The 20402-nt window shown below is 48.5% G+C and overlaps 1 protein-coding gene across 1 annotated transcript in view; it reads right to left on the bottom strand.

Annotated features, from left to right (window-relative positions):
• Positions 1–15898: 15898 nt before the first annotated feature.
• CDCP1 (CUB domain containing protein 1) overlaps positions 15899–20402 on the bottom strand; it is a 59794-nt gene continuing 55290 nt past the window's right edge. The window contains exon 9 of the mRNA XM_069560891.1: positions 15899–19491. Coding sequence (XP_069416992.1) covers positions 19059–19491 — 433 coding nt within the window. The 3' untranslated portion in view covers positions 15899–19058. The remainder of the gene's footprint in view (positions 19492–20402) is intronic.

Here is a 20402-nt window from a genome sequence, read left to right as displayed (position 1 = left end):
GTGATGCTTGTCTCGTGGTACTGGACCTTCCCTGAGGTAAAACATCAGACAAGTGGCCCCATGAACCCCTCTGGCCCATCCAACCATGTAGGCCCAGCTCTAGTAACCCGCTTAGGGGAGGTCTTCCCAGATCAGCCATGTCTGCCATATCTTTTCTCCCTGGTCGTCTTTGAGTGTGTCCTGCCTTCAGAGGTAAATTAATGATATTTTGATTTGATCATGGGGAGTGGGCTATGCTGGGGGAGGTGGCTTAGAGTGAACTCTGTGTCTACTTTGTGCCACACAGCCTGCCTGACATTGTCATGGAAACCATCTCATGTAATTCAACAGTTTAGGAAGATGTAATGATGGAAGACATTCATGATAGATGCAGAAACTGAAGCTCAGAAGAATGATGTGATTTTTTTTTCAAGATGACCTAGCAAGTGAGAAGCAAAAATGAGATGCAGATGTCGGTCTGGCTGAGTCTTGGGCTCTTTTTACCCCACTCAGCTATCTAGCAGGATGTAGGAGGCCACAGGTTTTCAAAGTTCCTGCATTGCGTGGATGCCCGCAAGAGGGCACCAGGCCTTTGGGTATGAGAGAGGGTCCTGGTAGAGAACTGCCTCTGTGGCGCTGCCTGATTTCTGCAGCAGGTGGCAGCATAAGCAAGAGAATCATTGACCATTTTTAATCAGCTGCAAAAGTGCTTGGGATTTTAAGACACTGAGACTCATGGACTTCAAGCTAGGGTACATCTGCCCTGGGATCTTGCTTTAAGTTTTGACCTGTTGTTGTTGTTTGCATTAATTTTTATTTTTTAAAACACTGTGTTCAAATATTTTGTATCATGATTACTGAGTTTTTTAGGCACTTCCTTAAATTTTGTACCCCAGTTAAATGCCTCACTCACCTTACTATTCCTTACGGCACTGGCTACAAAATTAAAAATTTCCAAGGTGCATAAACAAGAATAAGGTACTGATTTCTAGATCTTCAGCTTCTATACTACTCTTTATTAGAATTGATGGTAGAGCCCTCTTTCATCATCACGCATTTCCCTCATTACTATGTGCTGCCCTGGTGTGCAAAAATTTTGAGGATGTCCAACAAAGGGACAATTTGAAATATTGCTGTAAGTGCCGGTCACGCAAAATGCTGGGTAAAAGCTTTCGCAAGTTCAGCTGTTTCCAGTTCTTTGCCTTGGAGAAGAGGTTAATCGAGGTGTCAGTACTATCTTTCCTGGTGGCCAACTCACCCATCAGTCTCTCCCAACCTCCCTAAACCACAGGTTTTCCTGCATAATTGCTCGTTGCATGGCAAAGAAGACCGGTTCAAACTCTGGTCCGAGTCGGCCCCTGGAATGTGAGCTTCCCTCTCACACACATAAACATACTTGCTTCAAATGAAAACATTAAACCACTCCTGTGTCCTCGCACAACCTCCAGGCACATTCTTTGGATTTTGGCTTTGCTGAGAGAAGGTGGAAGTATTTATAAAAGCAAAGAAAATGAGCAGTGTGTGCATTCCTACTGTGTGCTGGGCACTGACCCACAACCCCCTTCCTATGTCCTGACAACAGCTCGTGAATGACCTCACTCAATAGTCATACTAACCTAGGAGAGCGCTTTTATTAAGCCTATTTTATAGTTGAAGAAAACAGTAGAGAGAGGATAATTTTTCTAAGAACATCCATGAATGGGGCTGGATTTCAGGTCTGTTGAGTTCCAAGGCCCATGTACTATCTATTATTTACATTCAGCCCTTCCTGAATCTTGAAGAAAGTTTTCAGATATTTCATGATGTGACTGTGAAGCTTTTGTGAAAAGGAGTTGATGGTCATGTGCATTGGTGTATATTTGTGATTGCTGGGAAGGAATTCTATAAAAACACATTTTCCACCCAGATTTTCCAGGGCTATTTCTGAAGCTTAACATTAGATTCTACTTCACCTGTTTTTCATGGGTGACTCATGAAAAGCACGGTTTATGAGTCTCTTTCATGCTAAAAATCATGACACAATCTATGAAACTAACCATTTTCTCCACTAGAATGCACTGCTGTTTTGTACAGTATGAGAACACAGTGGCAGGAGAAACAGCTCAAAGATCAATGCAATCTTCACATGAAAAAAACTGAGGCCCAGGGAGGCTAAGTGACTAGCCAAGGTCATGTAGCTTGCAAGAGAATGAGCCGAAGAGTCTCACTTTGTTAGCAGAAAGAGCTTTGTGCAAACCATTTCTCCAAACAGCCAGCTAGTGAGTACTGAGCTCCTTCCATATGCCAATTGCTCAGACAGAAGCTAGGCCACAAGCCCTGGATCCTGTTCTTGAGGTGTTCACTGTCCTGGCATTTCTGAGGCTGCTCAAAGACAGAGGGATGGGGCTGGTTGTATCCTCTAAGGGTGGCTTTCCTGTTTTGCATTGTTGGGAAAACAACTGCGCAGTAGTAGTAGGAAAGTGTCTTTCCGATTAAGACACACAAGCCAGATAATAAGCCAGAGTCAAATCGGGATACTAGTGTTTCCTCCCGTTCATCAGCAAGTTCCGCCGGGAAAACCTTAAACCTGACTGAAGCTACTCATGGATGGTGCAATACCAATCAGGAAGAAACCCTGGATTTGGATTCCAGCTCTTCAAATGATGATGCATCAGGGATTTTAATTCATCCCACCTGAAGATGAGGTGCCACCATCCATTGGATCTACTCCCCACTCTCCATCTCCAAAACCGTAAACCACCCTGAGATCCCCGTCTCTCACAGACAGGAAGGAGATCTCCACCCACAGGCAGGGACAACACTCGTGATCAGTTCAAAGCAGTTACAGAAGATGGACTAGAACTTCCCTGGCGGTCTAGTGGTTAAGAATCCACCTGCCAACACAGGGATGAGGGTTTGATCCCTGGTCCGGGAAGATTCCACATGTCCTGGGGCAACTAAGCCCGTGCACCGCAACTGCTCAGCGCATCATGCTGCAACTACTGAAGCCGGAGCGCCGCCACTACAGCGTCTCAGCCCCCATTCACTACAACTAGAGAAAGTCTGCACGAAGCAATGAAGACCCAATGCAACCAATAAATAAAAATTAAAAAACCAAGATGGACCATAGATACTTTCACCTTTAGAAGATTTTAAGTGTCCAGACTCCTTGAAGGAGTAATGTTGGAGCAGGGAGATAGCCAGGTGCAAACTAAAAGGGGCACACAGGCCAACAGCAGGAAATCATATATCTTGTAAACAAAGGGGGTCCTTAGGCAGACAAGAAGGACCCTTTGGACTCATGGGAAACCACACATTTTGGGGTGATAAGTGTCCTGGAGACAGCTAAAGAAAGGTGCGAAGAGACAGGAATTTCTGGCGCCCAAATGTAACCTTTTGCTTCCTGAGCTCTCATTACAATAAAACCTTGCAGATAACAAGTTCCTATCATGCACCGAGGTCATGACACTTCCCATCAAGACTACATTTTAAGGACAAAAATCCCTCCTCTCCTGGCAAGGTGGAGCTAGGATGAAAATCCGGGTACGTGACCCCCCAAAACCCTCCCTCCCCACTGCATATTCCACCCCTTCATTTGTACATCCCTCATGTCCTGCTTGCGAAAGAAAGTCGGTGCAGTTTCTCACCTTTGAGAGTGTACCGTCGCTTAGTTAAACCCTCACTTTGCTTTCTTGACCGCCCTCTCTCTTCTCTGAACTCCTTCTGGGACGAGAGAAGCGTCTACTCCCCCAATAACCCAGGCACCGGCTCTGACAGCCCAGTGTCCCCGGCCAGGCAAAACCACCCTTTAGCGAAGTGGAGAAGCAGGGAGGGCGAGGGCACATGCGAAGTCCTCCCAGAAAGGAGCCGTGTGAAAAAAAGAGTAGCTGAGGCAGATCTTGATTTGATGCTTTAGATTCCAGTTTCTTTCTTTCTAAAGCCAAGTCCGTGCCTTTGCTGGCCAGCAAGCTACTTGCGGGGGTCGAATCGGGAAGAATGGGTGGCTCCATGGCGGACCAGCCGTGCCTCATGGGCTTTTAAAGGTGATGGAGAACTCGTCTAGGTGGTGGCCGATCACCTCAGGCCTGACTTACACCTGCTGAAGGTCCTGACAGTTGCAGGCGCCCACCACGCTGCCCACCGTCTCCTGCAGGGCGACGGTATGGCGCCTCGTCTTCACCACCTGGGGCTCCACTGTGGGCGGAGCCTCAGTCTAGGTCTTGCGCAGGCGCTTTAGCAGCATGTGCCGCTCCTTGCGCAGTCGCCCTCCCGCTGCTTTTAGGCCGTGTCCCGCTGGTGGTCGAGGTCCGCACAGACGTAGGTGAGCTTGAGGAAGGTCCACCTCTCCTGTGCCTCCATCACCTTGTTGCGTGAGTGTGTGCTAAGTCGCTCAGCTGTGTCTGACTCTGTGACCCCCATGGACTGTAGCCCTCCAGCCTCTTCTGTCCCTGGGGATTCTCCAGGGAAGACTATTGAAGTGGGTTGCCATGCCCTCCTCCAGGGGATCTTCAGGGATGGAACCCGTGGCTCCTGCGACTCTTGCATTGCAGGCAGATTGTTTGCTGCTGAGCCACCAGGGAAGCCCATATCACCTTGTTTGCCCTTCCTAAATTACAGTATTGTCATTTAACACGACTTAGAAACCATAGTTGCCAAGCCAAATTCAGGGCATATGTCTTAACAGAGGCTTAGAACAACAAAGAACTTTTAGAAGCGCATTTATTCACAGTGTAAGTCACATTTGTGTAGGTTTTTCCCCCTCTCCTCTCTTCCCCCTTTTATCCTCCGCAGGCATTTCCTTTAACAAATCTTTTGCATGTCTAATCCTGTCTTGGCCTCTGCTTCTGGGAGGACTTGATCTGCTTCAGTGACTCAAAAAAATAAAAAAAAGAAAGGTATTGCTGACTGAAGACACGTATGGCCGTGGAGGGTGCAGCTCAGACGGCTCTAGAAGAACCTTCTGCCGAACAGGAGTTGACTGACAGCCTGGGCTGTCTGGGGAGGGGCAGAGGCCAGGCTTTCCCTGGCTGCCTCTGGGCAGTGACTGAGTACTGAACCATTCCCTCTGGAGAGGTGACCCCTCTAAGTGGAAAGTTTAGCCTGGGAACTCTCCAAAGGCCTGGGCTCAATTGTCTCAGAAGTGAGCTGCAGTCTGGGGTTCTTCCTACCCAGTCTGCTTTTCCCCCTGCTGTTCTTCACACAGGGTCAGACCTGTGTTGAAGACGCCTCTCCCTGCCGACTCCTGCTCCCGTGAGCCCTTGACCTTTCACAGGTGTTTCCCTCAGTTACTCTCTTGCACTTCTAAAAAAATTATATAGAACAATATAATATGTAGCCAAACTATATGTAGGGTATCAAATAGTTACATTACTTAAATCGAGGATATACCAGAAAACTGGAATGTACAATCACCCTGTGTTTCCGAAGAGAGTGGACCACCTTTCTAAGTGAGGATTATCTGTAATAAGAACGGCTGCTTCTTATGCCTGCCCCACCCTTCGACCTGGAACTTCCTCCAGTAACTCACAAGGCACCTACATAGGAAGCTTATCCTAATTCCTTCCCTTGTCTGCTTAACATGGCTTTGGAATATCATTCTGTTCAGGCAGCGGAATGGAATCCTGGATCCATTTAGGTTACAGAGATATGAATCCTCTAAGCTAAGACACTATTTTACCCCACCCCCACCATAAACAAATCCCCCTTCTCATTCTCATCTGTCCCTCCTCCTCCTCTTCAAATGTGAGGATCCGTATCCCATCATGAAGATACAAGACTAGGATATAAAGAAGACTGGAACTGGAGGATCAAAGCTTTGCCTTTGTAATGTACAAAGACGAAAGTAGTCCCTAGCATCAAGCTCCCCCCAGCCAGGCACTCAGAGCTAGGTGCCACGTTCTCCTCTCAAACAGAGCTAGTCTCACCCATCACCAACTTCAGATAAGCCTGACAAAACAAGACCATTCTGTAGTCATGTCTGAGCACAGACACAAACTAAGCCTCTGCCCACACGAGAGAAATCACTCAACTAACCCAAGTGACAGCTGTCTCTTCACAACCATGGCTTTAGCTCTGATGCCTTCATCTCACCTTCTGTATAAAAACTGAAGTTCCTGGTGGTAGAATCCTACTTCCTGACACCATTCAATCCAGAGCAAACCTCTTCTTCCTTGAAACTTCCCACACACCACTTAACACAAGTCCATGTTCTGTTCTAAGTCCCTTGTGCTGAGAGGCCCCATGACTCCTTATCTGTGCATGTACACAGCCTCCCTCCCTGCAAAAGATCAGTAAATCCAACTTTGTTCTTGGTGGTCTTTGGCTACAGAGCACACACAGGTGGTCCACAGATGGTCAGGTCCTGAGTCTGTCTCCAAGGTGCTGAATCCAGCCTATGAAAGAAAAAGAGAAGAAAAGAAAGGCAAGACAATGATGAAAAAGAAAGGTTTCAGGACACAGAGCCAAGATGTACATGAATCTTCTGAGTAGGGTTCCAATCTAACTCAAGTTGCTCTGTGCCCTCAAACAAGTCGTACACAACTGGAAATATAGTGAAGCTCCACAGGACTGCAAAGTTAAGTCTGAAACAAGTCAAGGATGAGAGCAAGCCATGCACAATAGTGGGCATGCAAAAAATATTTGCAGGGCTTCGTGGTGGTCCAGTGGTTAAGAATCTACCTACTTAGTGGGAAGGTGTTATATAACACAGGGAGCCCAGCCTGGCGCTCTGTGATGACCTAGAGCAGTGGGCTAGGAGGGGAGAGGGGAGGGGATATATGTATACTTACGACTGATTTGTGTTGCTGTATGGCAGAAACCAACACAATATTGTAAACCAATTATCTTCCAAACTAAAAAAAACCTGCCTGCCAGTGCTGGGGACACGGGTTCAATCCCTGCTTCGGGAAGACTTATATGCACGGTTGTGGCCTGTGGACACAACTACTGAGTCTGTGCTCTGCAACAAGAGAAGCCGCCACAATGAGAAACTCACACCACAACTAGAGAGACCACCCACTCCAGGGTTCTTACCTGGAGCATTGCATGCACAGAGGAGCCTAGCGGCATACAGTCCATGGTGTCACAAAGAGCCGGACATGACTGAGCGACTAACACATATTGTACAACATGAGGAATATAGCCAATGTTTTATCATAATTATAAATGGAGTAAAATCTTTAAAAATTGTGAATCACTATATTGTACACCTGTAACTTACATAATTTTGTATATCAACTGTACTTTAACTAAAAGAGAAATGCACAGAGCTTTCAGGAACAAAAACAGACCAATAATCATCGTCACCTTCCAGAGACTTAAGAGTCCAACGCGAACGGCTCACCTTTTAACTCGAAGGCGGAAGTAGAGGACACCAGTTAGAAAAACTCATTCTTCTAGAAGGAACCAGACTAAAGGAACTGTGAGCTCAAAGAGAAGAAACTGAAAGGCGGTAGGAAGGTTTTCTCTGCATCATCCCTGGGCCAAGTCAGCTCGAGCTACGGGAGGCTGCCTGTGTTGAATGGTGCCGCTAGCCGGAAGGTCTTGAGGCCACCCATCCTGCCACACGGCTGGCACTTCTCGCTGTGTGCTTTAACTAGGGGAGGATCAGGGGCCCCAGGTGGGGTAGTGCAAGCTCCAAAGGAGAAAGGGGCCCAAACCTAGGTGGAGCAACCTCTGTCGCCCCCAGTGGTGAAAATGTTAACCAGAAAGGCCCTCGGCAGTGTTACGGGGAATCTGCCCTTGTCCTCGACTAGGGGTCTGGCAGTGTCCTTACTCACATGCTGGTGGCCTTAAACCTGGACTTCTGCACCCTGGGGAGGGCCCCAGGTTCCTCACCTGTACCTGGATGTGATGGGACGCTTCTTTGCAGGCAGCAGGCCTCCCAGGTGGCCCTAGTGGTAAAGAATCTGCCCGCCAACGAAAGAGACCTAAGAGACACAGGTGTGATCCCTGGGTGGGGAAGATCCCCTGGAGGAGGGCATGGCAACCCACTCCAGTATTATTGCTTGGAGAATCCCATGGACAGAGGAGCCTGGAGGGCTGCAGTCCATGGGGTCACAAAAAATCGGACATAACTGAAGTGACTTAGCACACGCAGAAGGCCCCACAGGGTGTGGTTCCTGATTCTCGGCTGGCTCTCTGGGTCTCAGGATCCTGGCAGGTGGCCTGGAGGGAGGCAGTCTGGACTTGCCACCAGGAGGCTAAGTGAGCCAGCCTCCCCCCGGAGACGTCCCCCTGCCTCTCCCTTCCCTTCCCCACACCCCGCTCAGAACCTCCCCCTTCTCTGGACCTCTGCTGCTGCTGCTGGAAGTCTTTTGCAACCCCATGGACTGTAGTGTAGCCCTCTAGGCTCCTCTGTCCATGGGATTTCCCAGGCAAGAGTACTGGAGTGGGTTGCCATTTCCTTCTCCAGAGGATCTTCCCTACTCAGGGATCGAACCCATGTTTCCTGCATTGCAGGCAGATTCTTAACTGTGAGCCACCAGGGAAGATCTCTTTGGATCTCTGGCTCCCTCACTTCTCCTCAAGGTCTTTCTCATCCTCTGGGCCCCTCAGGCCTAGGAATTTTTTGCCTTAATTGTCCCCATGTGGTCCACTTTAAACATAGTTTAAAATGATGGCTTAGAAGTGGGAGGCAGGGCAGAGAGCCAGGCAGTTGGTTTAAAAATATGTCTCAAGATAGGTCTCATCCCCGCCCCCCAGGGAGACAGGGTGGAAGGAAGGGGGTTGGGGGGATGAGTCTGGCCTCAGACCCTTGCCTCACAATCCAAAGATGAGAGTTTTGCTTTGCAAGCTAGAGAGGCCTGGAAGGATTGGTAACTGAGGTAATCCAGGATCGCTGGTTGGGTGGGGATTTGTGTTGCTGTCGTTTTGAAGGCAGTCCTTGAACACGCGTGTGGGGGGAAGGCGCTCCCTGAGCACAAACAGTCCTTTATTTAGTGGTCGCTGTGACAGGAACCCTTTCTCTGGAATTTGCTGGAATTTGACCAACTGACGAGACAGAGCTCATCAATTCCCTCCCCTTGTCCTCAGGTCACCCCCTATTTAGCATCTGAGGATGGCTGTTCAGAGAGGAGGACAGTGTTTGTCCTGCGGAAGCTCAGCCCTAGCACAGCCATGATCTTCAGAAACCTTCTTTCTAATGTTCTGGGCCCTCAAAGAACTCGGGAAAGGGGACCTGGAAAATGACAGTTCAGGAACTTGAGATGGGACTAAAGCATTGTAGACGAGCCTGCCCTTCTCACCCCCAAACTCTGGGTCTGCTGAGTTAGATCCAGGAAGCCCCAGGGTTCCGCCCTCCCCAACTGAGGCTGTTTGGTCCCTTTTATCCCTCAGGGGCCTGAATGTGTGTTTCGTCTCCAGTTCAGGTGAGAGAATAGTAGGCTGCTCTTCCTAAAGTGGCAATAGTTCTGTGCAAAGATCTGGAATCAAGGTTAAATCCTCAGGCGACCTGTGTCTTACAGGCATAGACTCTAGAACATTCTAGCCACTCCAGTCGTCAGCATTCCTGAGGGCCATGATAGAGAGCATGGTTCTCTTTTTTCAGTATCCTCAGCGAAAAGTTCTTTGTGTAAGAATATTACCGAGAGGGCTCCCCTCAGGGCTCAGGGATGAAGAATCCGCCTGCCCAAGCAGGAGACGCGGGTTTGATATCTGGTCTGGGGAGATCTCACATGCTTCAGAGCACTAAGCCCACGAGTCACATCTGTTGAGCCTGTGCTCTAGAGCCTGGGAGCCCCAGTGGCTGAGGCCATGTCCCAGGGCTACTGAAGGAAGCCCCTGCATCTAAAACCCCGGCTCCACTGCGAGAGAAGCCAGCAGTGAGACACTTGCGCACCGCAACTGCAGAGGAACCCCCTCTCGGCACCACTAGAGAAAAGTCAGGCAGCAACAAGGATTCTGCACAGCCAAAGGTAATAAATAAATGAAATGATCGAAATGAAAAAAGCATATAGCTGAGGAATCAGCACAATATGTATTGCTTGGTTTATAGATGAATGTAGCTTGTTTACTAAATACTTGCAATATGGTCTGTTGCCTCAGGAGCAGGGCGAGAAGCAAAACGTTACAGTTGGGAAAAGTGACTAAAAATTGGCAAAGAACTCACCATATTTTATGACTGCCTCTCCAGCCAAGCCTCACAATTCATTCCTCTTCCAGTTTAGAAACGTCTTAACCACTCAAGAAAGGAGCTAATGGAACTGAGACATCCAGCGCCTCACTTGGTGAAGTGCTTGTTGAATGAATGAGCAGATGTTGCCACTGAAGTTTTGTCGTCTCCTCTCCTCCCCCACCCTGTGTCTCAGCCCTCCCTCATAGCACTTTATATGGTAACTTCTCCACCAGCACTCAGCCTTAGCATACTGTCTTACACAGGAAAGTCGCTTAGTTGTGTCTGCCTCTTTGCGACCCCATGGACTACAGTCCATGGAATTCTCCAGGCCAGAATACTGGAATGGGTTCCCTTCTGCAGGGGATCTTCCCATCCCAGGGATCGAACCCAGGTCTCCCACAATGCAGGTGGATTCTTTACCAGCTGAGCCACCAGGGAAGCCCGCACTTAAGTCTTACACATAATCCCATACTTATGTCTTACACATAGTAGGCATTTAATGAGTACACTGAGATAACTGAATTGAATTGGATCCACAGCAGAATGAATACCAGGCAGTTGAGTGCTACCCACAGTGAAATTCCTCATGAAGATCAAAGCAGATTTGTTGCCATGTTCAATTATCGCTCAACCCTTGGCAAGGATCTGAAGGCAAACAGAAACATCTTGATCTATTTGTGCAAAAAGTCAGCTTGCAGCATCTGTAGCAAGTGTAAATTCTCATTTTAAAAATTGATGTCCCTGGCCTGGAGAAAATAATTTTTTTTTTTAAACACCAAAGACAAAGCCTTCATTATCGCAAAAGGAGCTTGTTACCCATGTTGTTTAAGAAAAATTGAAAATACAGCTTTATCCTGGATATATTGGACTGATTTGACACTAGACATTTTTTAAAAGGTATAAGGGATTTTTATCTTCATTATTGGAAGTATCTATGTTGCTAGTGTTTCTCAAAAAGACTGTTATTTGCAGAAATATCACCGGGTTGCATTTCAAGAGGAAGTGAGGGCAATTTAACTCCTGATTGGAAAGGATCACCTCTGAAGTTCACATTTCCCAATTATCCTTCCCTCAGCTGGCCCCCTGGGCTTCCGTAGTGGCTCAGACGGTTAAGAATCCACCTGCATTGAGAAGGGAATGGTTACCATTCCACTATTCTTGCCTGGAGAATTCCATGGACAAAGGAGCCTGGAGGGCTACAGTCCATGGGATCCCAAAGAGTCGGGCAGGACTGAGCAACTAACACTTTCACTTTTTCACTTTCAGCTGGCTCACTGGGTCTCAGGATACCAGCAGGGGCCTCCTGGGTAGCAGCTGCAACCATCAGTGGGGAGGGTTGCAGCCTTGGGAGGAGGTTGGAGAGCAGGTTCCCTCCCAGTCTCCCAGGTGGAAGGTAGGATTAGTGTTCAGCCTGCCAAGAGCTCTGGTGACGCTGCCAGTGGCAGGCAGCCAGGCAATTAATGTGTCCAGGAAAGAAAGGGACCCTAGAGGGCCTTGGACCCGCCTGCTATCCTGAGACCTAGGGAGCCAGCCCAGGGTCCACAGTACACACTGAACCCAAGCCTGCGGTAGAATGGCTCTTTCACTCTTTAATGTTTTTTCTTTGCGGGGGCAGGGGGGGGGTGGCTAAAAAAAAAAAAAAAAAAATTTTTTTCCTTCCAAATGGTTAAGCATTACAAACCGATTTCTTCTCCCTGAACTCCAAGGGGCAGCCGATACCCTCCCAACCGTACTTCCTAGGCTTAAGATCTGAGCGGATTCTAGTCCCTCCAGCCTGGCTCCTGGGCAGGTCAGATCTGAACGTCCTGGGCAGTGATGGAGCTGACGCCAGATCACCAGCTGGTCCTGGGACTCCTCTTTCCGATGCGGGAGCGGGGTGCAAAACCTGCTGTCCCAAGATTGGTGTCAGCTCCCAGAGAACTTCTTGGCCTGGGAGTATCAGCACTGAGGAATGATCCCTGAGGTAGTGTGCAAGATGCTTCCAGGGTGTTCAAGCAGCTACCACACCTTCCAGTCTTTTCCAACCTTTAGCCTCTCTGGGAGTAACCTGGGATTTTTGACCAGAAAGGGTGAAATCTGGCCAAACTGGTCCCACCACTGGGGGCGGGGCGGAGGAAGGGGTGAACAAGTCTCTGAAAAATTGCACTCCTAAGAGGCTGGCAAGACTGAACCACCGAAGAATCTTAAGGGTACTCTGTTGTTATTATTATTATTATTATTATTATTTTTTTTTTAATGTATTCTCTTTGGCCCTGCTGCAAGCAGGAGCTTAGTTTCCTGACCAGGGATCAAACCCATGTCCCCTGCATTGGGAACACAGTCTTAACCACTGGACTGCCAGGAAGTTCCAGGAATCTTGAGTTTTGACAAGTTTTAAAAAGAAGTTTTTGTTTTCATTTTCTTTCACTGTAAAATAAGATAGTTTCCAATAAGTAAAGTAAGTAAAATAAGTACGGTTCCAATTCAAAAGCTACAGAATGGTATAAGGGGGGAAATTTCCCAGTCACCGTTTCCTTCTATGAAGGCAAACACTGTCCACAGTTCTTTAGCAAGATTTTTTTCAAACTTCTTTTTGAAACTTTTCAGATGCTTAGAGGCAATTTAGAGGCATTGGCTTGGTTCTACATTAGAGAAGTGATGAGTTTCTGACCAGCTTTACAGTGGGGATGCTTTTTGCCAAAAGCAGGCAGTGTATTAAAAAGCAGATATCACTGCCAAGAAAGGTCCGTCTAGTCAAAGCTATGATTTTTCCAGTAGTCATGTATGGATGTGAGAGTTGGACCACAAAGAAGGCTGAGTGCCAAGGAACTGATGCCTTTGAACTGTGGTGCTGAAGACTCTTGAGAGTCCCTTGTACTGCAAGGAGGTCAAACCAGTCAATCCTAAAGGAAATCAACCCTGAATATTTACTGGAAGGACTAATGCTAGAGCTGAAACTCCAATACTTTGGCTACTTGATGTGAAGAGCTGACTCACTGGAAAAGACCCTGATTCTGGAAAAGATTGAGGGCAGGAGGAGAAGGGGACGACAGAGGACGAGACGGCTAGATAGCATCACTGACTCAATGGTCGTGAATTTGAGCAAACTCCAGGAGATGGTGAAGGACAGGGAAGCCTTGTGTGCTGCAGTCCATGGGGTGGCAAAGGGTCAGACATGATTTAGCGACTGAACAACTCTTGGCCTCTTTGTCACTGAGGAAAGGTGTTCTGTGATGGGGTAGGAGTGGAACAGGGGGGAAAAGACAGGACAGTTGCTATGGTAACTTCAAGCCACAATGGTGCGCACCTCATATGTGTTTGCTGAGGTCCTTCTCTGGTCTGGGTGCCTGGTCAAGGCAAGCCCAAACAGCCGGTGCTGCCTCTGCCACGGGCAGCCAAGTATCTTATCACACTGCAATCATGTTAGAAAATGAAAGCCCCCAGTTCTGGGTTCTTTGGCTGTGGAGCCCGCACGGCTCAGCTGTGATGCTTCCCCCAGGAACATCTCTTTCTAGGGCTGCATGAATGCTGAGGATCATATGTCAGCTTGCTGAAGCTGACAGCTAAAATGAGTGTGGAGAGGACGCGGAGTACAGCGTCTTCGAATTTGACACAATTAGCTAGAGAACTGTCAGCTCACAGGGAAAGGCAGCCAGCTTGCTGAAGAGGAGACCATGCCAAATTGAGCAGACTATAGGCTATGTACTTTTTTTCTCTTCAATGCAGGTTTAACAAAGAGTGACTACTAAATCCAGACACCGTCACACACAGCATCTCTTCCCCACCCTGGCAGTCACCTTGCTAATAAGTAGGTATTAGGATTTACATTTTACAGTTGAGGAAATTTTGGCTCAGAGAAGTTAGGCTGCCTGTCACACAGCTCACGTTTCATGGCGGCCTCTTAGCCGATTCCGAGGTCTCTTCGGTCTGGGGAGACATGGTACCACTCTTGCTGCACTTCTGTAAATAATTAGGCCAAATTATAAGAGACTAGACTTACTGTGCAAACAAAATAGTCTTTGATTATCTTTGATAGAAATGGGGGTACTTATAGAGAGAAATTCTGTTTTTCAACAACAACAAAACTAGCATATTGTTGTGGGTGGGTTGTGGAACTCCAGCCAGGCTCACTGCCTCTGAGCCTTTTGACCTCTTGGTAAACTGGTTTCTGACATGCGTGCATTTTAGCAGTTAACATTTCCATTTTTTCTCTCTCCCTCCCCCCAGCTTGGTGCCACTGAGAACTACCTGACTGCCTAGATCCTTCTTGGGATTACCTTAAAAAAAAGAGAGAGAAGGAGCGACCGAAGGAGGAGAAGCCCTGCAAAGTGCAGCTGGACACCTCCACACGCTGCACCACAAACTCTGGTGATAGTGATGCTAATGTAGACATGCGAATCCGACACTGGAATTGCAAACTAGGACATTTGTTGGCTTGGCACTGCTATTCTCAGTCCACCATTTAAAAATGCTCTGAGCCCAACATCTAGAAATCTTCTCACTAACGACCCTCTGGACTCAAAAAATGAGGATCCAGTTTGCTTCCCCTTCATTTTCTATAGAAATGTCCCTCGTTAGGTGCCTGACTGCTGACACCATATAAAGGCTGGACTTCAGCAGGCCCCCTGCTCCCGCCTGCAGCACAGCTTCCTAAAATGAAACACAACTGTTTCACCGAGTGACTCCTTCCTGGGCCTGAGAGACTGATTCATGAAGACATGGGCAATAGACTTAGGTTTGTTCTTTCCCTCTTCTTCCATTTCGGCTTTTCTCTGCCTCTGCAGATCTCTTATTTCGCTACTTCTCATTCCAGTCTCTTTGCACAGCTGCCGACTCAACTTTTAATATATGAAACTTATGTTTCAAATGGGAAAGTGAGGGATTCAGGGTATTCCACCCCAAAATATGCCGGCCTGGCATGAGGATTATTTTGAATTGAAGGCAATTCAGAAGGAACAGACACAAGAAAAGCTCTCTGTCCTCCCCCTCTTTACCAGGAAGGACAGGACGATTCTTAATCACCAGAGACAACTCTACACTCTTAGCCCGGAGACAACACCAGAGAAATTGACACAACGCACTTTGCTAAGACCTGTGTTTTCCATTTGTTTCCCCCCTATTCTTACCTTTCCACAATTTGCCAGTCCTAGAAGCTCAGAGTAGTTCTCCTTTGTCTTGTCACTTCTCTGCGAGTTTAATGTTCTTCCGTGATGCTGTGTACGCACCCTCTGTGTACGCCTCCCTCATGCACTTGGGTCTCCTGTCCAAGTGCACGGGCACCCACCTGGAGGTTCCCTCTCCCACCACTCTCTCTTTGCTTCTGTTCCGTTGGCTGGTGAGCTGCCCTGGGCTTAGAGCAGCATACGTTTTCGTCCGTGCTCCGTTGAGTCTGACTCTGCGACCCCGTGGACTGTAGCCCACTGGGCTCCTCTGTCCATGGGATTCTCCAGGCAAGAATCCTGGAGTGGGTCGCCATTGCCTCCTCCAGAGGATCTTCCTGACCCAGGGATGGAACCCGAGTCTCCTGCAGCTCCTGCATTGCAGGTGGGTTCTTTACTGCTGAGCCATTGAGCAGTCAGTGGCCACGGTGGCCTCAATAGGGGACAGGTGTTAGGAGGGTCACACAGAGGGGACTCCAGCTGCCTCAACAAGAACAGAACAGAACAAACTGTGGCCTCTGAGTCACCCACTGGCAGCTCAAAGCCTGGCCTGCTAGAACATAAACACATAGAGAAGATGGAATGCGTTGAGCTCCTGCTGAACCTGTCTCAGTCAACAACCGGGGAACGAGGGCTTCAGGTGACCCAGGGGACAAGCTGCCAAAGCATTTAAACAACCTGATACCTCTTTTTTTTCCATATATTTGTTTATTTAAAAAAGTATAGGAAATGAACAAAATGCTGCCTAAAAAGTATCTATAACAAATAAATTATTTTGAGTTAAGCATTGCAGATCCGCACAAATCTATCCTAACCTTCACCAAGGTTACATCGCCTAGACTTCTGCTTTTCCCCCTGGCTCTTCCTTGAGACCCCCCGCCCCCAATCTTGCAAAATGGCTGCAGCATTAAATCAGTCCTGCCTGAGCCAGGCTTTGTCAGAGGATGGGCTTGAGGGGAGACGTGGCATGGAGGGCACTCTGCTGGCACCAGCTAGGCTTCAACAAATGTGTTTGGTTTTCAGTGACCCTGAAAATATGTTACAGAAATAGGGCCTGAGCTCTAAAGGGAAGAGCCAGGGGTACATCACTGTGGCCCCTTCAAGGAGGCATGTTTCTGGAGAACTTGAGATTTACTTGAGGTCTCAGGAAGATAGTAATGTGGTCTGGAGTTTTGAGCTCTTGGTTAAAAGGAAATGGCGACATGGGGCCCCTGCAGGCAAAGATGATGTGTGTGATGACAGCCACGCTTTGGGGGTGGAATTCAGAGTGCTGAGTGACCCTCAGAAGAGGCCAAGAGGTCGGAGAAGGCAGAGAATGGAGGAGCAGGGCCTCAGTGATGATTTTAAATAGTGATACAATTTCACAAAAGGAAAGGAGCCATAGACCTCCTCTGGTCCTTCCTGGAGGGGCTTTGCCAGCATCTCAGGCCAAGACAATGAGGGTCCCTGGGCAGAGCCAGCCTTTCAGAGTAAAAGTGTCACAGGGAGCACCAAAGGCACAATAATAATAATAATAATATAATACTCCTCTTTCTGGAAAGAATTCAAGAGACCTTGGACCTCACAGCATTTAGATGATTGCAAAACTTTTCATGGAGGCAAAGTAGCAAGGGGACAAGTCCAGACAGCACATTTTCAAGGTGAAGTCACTGAATTTGACAACCCGCATCTATTTTTTAAAGGAGGTTTTGCCACAGAAATATTGACCTTGGGACTGTGCTGACGAGCCATAACACAGTCCTTTTCCTCCTGGATGAGAGCAGGGGCCACGAAGGCAAACGCCTGCAGGAGCTGGGCTGGTAATTAGTATAAATGAAAGATGTGGGCTGGGTGTAACAAAACAACTTTCCTGAAGCACATATCAACCTCAAGACTTGTCTTTTTATGTCACTTGAGGTATGGGTCCTGAACTTTCCGTTTCATTATGAGAGAAGCAACCCTGAAGGGCACTCACCCACAGCAACAGACCCTCAGCCTCTGTGTGGGAGGCAATAGGGAGAGGTGTGACCTGAATGGGTGAACTGCGTGCCCCCTCTAGAGAGCAGCTCTGTTTCAACTCCAGCAGGCTGTTTTTTGATGAGCATGCAAGTCCCAGCATGCCAGATCTTCCGATCCAGATTTGTTATGTAAACATTTTATCATTTCAAATGTTGGTGAGTAATTCTTTAAAAAGATGCTGCAGGCCTAACAAAACACATCTGTAGGCTGGAACATTCTGTAGTCTCTCCTGGGGTGGGTAAAGTGTGGTAGGCAGGAGAAAGGTCCATGTGCTAATCCCCGGAACCTGTGGATGTGTTACAGGGCAAAGGGGATCTTCAGTGTAATTAAAGATCCTGTGATGGGGAGATGACCCTGGGTTACCTGGGTGAGGTTCGTAAGTGAAAGGTCCTTGTCGGTAGGACAGATGCAAACTGTGGGAGAGCGTGGAGGCCAGAGGAGCCTGGTGTGCTGCAGTCCATGGGGTTACAAACAGCTGGACACCATGAGCGCCTGAACAACAGCAGTGTCACAATGCCGCAACTGGAGGCAAGGAATGTGAGAGGCCGCTATAAGCTGGAAAAGGCAAGGAGATGGATTCGCCCCTGGAGCCTCCAGAAGGAGCACAGCTCTGCTGACACGTGGATTTTAGCTCAGGGAAACCCGTTTTGCACTTCTGATCTCCAGAACCGTCAGGTAGGAAACGTGTGGTAATTTGTTGCAGTAGCCTTAGCAACTAATACAAGTGGCCACTCCCTCCTGTACCTTTCAGTGTTATCTTTCTACTGTGCACCTGTATTTACTGGTATCTTTTTGGCTGTGCTGGGTCTTTGTTGCTGGGCAGGCTTTTCTCTAGTTGCGGCCCTGGGGCTTCTCTGGTTGTTGTGGTGTGCAGTAGCTGTGTCTCGCAGGCTCTGGAGTGCTGGCTCCATAGTGGCACACGGGCTCAGCTGACCTGACGCAAGAATCTTCAGAGATCAGGGATCAAACCCGTGTCTCGTGCACTGGCAGACTCCCCACCACTGAGCCACCATGGAAATCCTCTTTCAACGTTTCTAGAGGATGAAGATACTCTCTGCATTTCTGTTTAAAATGTTAAAGCATTGCGGCAGCTGGGTGGAGCCACACACTGCAATTCCAGGACATTTCTCCTATTCCTAGATCCAAGGACAATGCGACTCAAGATGGATTTTTGCAGCGAGAGAACCACACGCAGAGCAAGACAACCAGCAAGTCTCTGCTCAAAGCAGATGTGCATCAGTGCCCTCAAACACACACACACAGTTTTCCGGCTGGAGAGACTGCAAATTATTCCCACCGCCCAGAGGACAGGCACATGTTTATCTAGCGGCGGACAGAAGTCAAAACCCAGCCATCTAATCAGTGAGCGTGAGCTGCCACTATGCCAGGTGAGAAGAGCTGCATGGCATTTGACTTCTTAAATACCCGGGACCACCCAATAAATAATAATAGTTAAAAAAGCACACTGATATTTTCATCCAGGGGCTCCCCAGTGAGAGCAAGGACCCAGGGATTGACACTGTCAACCTGAAGAGGTCGAAACGCAAATGTGGGGCTTGCTGCAGCCCTGTCCTGGGTGATTCAGCCGCTTCCCTCTCATTATGGGCTGGTTACAACCCAGCCTGAGTACACAAGGACGTGCCCGGAGATGACAGCATCCGGATCACACATCATCACGATCAACGTCTCAGCGGCGGAGTGAGTCCACGTGGAAATCAGAAGTTGGTGGCATTCAGGAAAAACTTCCTTTTGTCTTTCCACACAATTCCATGTCTTCAGGATATATGGGTGGGAACCCTAAAGGGCATCTCAGTGCCCTGCTGTATGCCAAGTCTTTGGGTGGGTCCCTGTTATTCCCCGGGCTCCGTGGGCTCGTGGGCATCCAGCAGAGGAGTGTCTGTGCTCCTGTTGCTGACCTTCCCGTCTTTGGGGTGGGAGAAGGTGTACGGTTCGCTCTCAGACTCAGGAGGGGAGCCAGGGGGCGGCTCATCTGTGGCCAGCTTGACGGTCGGGGCCCTGGAGTTTGTGGGGGGTGGAGAGGGAGGGAAGTCCCCCGTGGGCCCCTGGAAGGGCCGGTAGGTGTCCACCTCTGCCTGGTGGAAGGACCCGCTGGCATCCTGCAGAAGATGCCCGTATACCATGGTGTCGTCAATGACGGCATACACGTGCGAGTCGTTGTCCTTGCGCCCTTTCTGAAACTTCTTCGGCTGCATTGGCATCTGGGTGTTGACGTTCCCATTGTAGATGCCTACGGCTGGGCCCTTGGTGATCTTCTTTTTCTTACTGAGGGAGGGAAAGAGACAGAAATCAGGAAGAATGTGACCTTAGAGGCCCATCAACTGTATGTCCCTACTGGAACATATAATGGATCCTTCAGGGTCGATTATAGCCAGGTCTCCCTGAGTCCCTCAGGTCACTTTAGCATTTGAAATGGAAACTCCTGTCCTCAGAGAATGTTTAGGAGGGACCAACTCTGTCTCCAGTTTTTAAGGTGGAAACTTAAGGAGCAGATAGTGGTGTGGAATGGGCACTGTCAACACCATCCGTGCCTCAATTTGATTACCCGCGTGGTGTCCAAAGGCGGAGGGTCTGATAATACCCTTTCCTAGCAGAAATGGGCATGCCCAGGCCAGCCTCCCACGACTTTGAATTCTTTCCTGTAGCTAACGCTTCAGCTCACTTTTGCACGTGTACAAGCTATGTCCATTTTGATTCTAAATGACAGCACACGAGACTCAGGATGGAAGCTTGTATCTTAGTTTTTAGTAGGAGCTGGGGACAGTTTGGACTCAGAAGGAGCAGAGGGAGCCAGTCCTTTCAGCAGTAACCTCCAACAGAGGAAAGAGCAACCAACAAGACAAAAGTCAGCCCAGGGTGCCCGACTTCCCCTCCCACCACCAGTGACGCTTGGTTTGTAATGTTTTTTGGTACTTGGACGTGGACGAGCATTAATACTCCCTGCCTCGAAAACAAAGCCTCGTTCTCCATCTCCACCAGTGAAAAGCAGGGTAGGCTAACTTTTGGGCCAATCAGAGATTCAAATGGAGGACATTAGCTCAATCAGCATAAGGGATCACATAATGCAGTTCCCTGGCTGGAGGTTCGATAATGATGAACCTGGACTTTTCTGAGATAAAAATAAATCCAGTACATGTAGCTTGTAGGTTCCCCAGCCAGAACAGCAGGCTGCCAGG

This window comes from Ovis canadensis, chromosome 19 (assembly GCF_042477335.2).
Source record: "Ovis canadensis isolate MfBH-ARS-UI-01 breed Bighorn chromosome 19, ARS-UI_OviCan_v2, whole genome shotgun sequence".
Lineage (NCBI taxonomy): Eukaryota > Metazoa > Chordata > Mammalia > Artiodactyla > Bovidae > Ovis > Ovis canadensis.
This window is presented reverse-complemented; position numbering and strand designations above follow the sequence as displayed.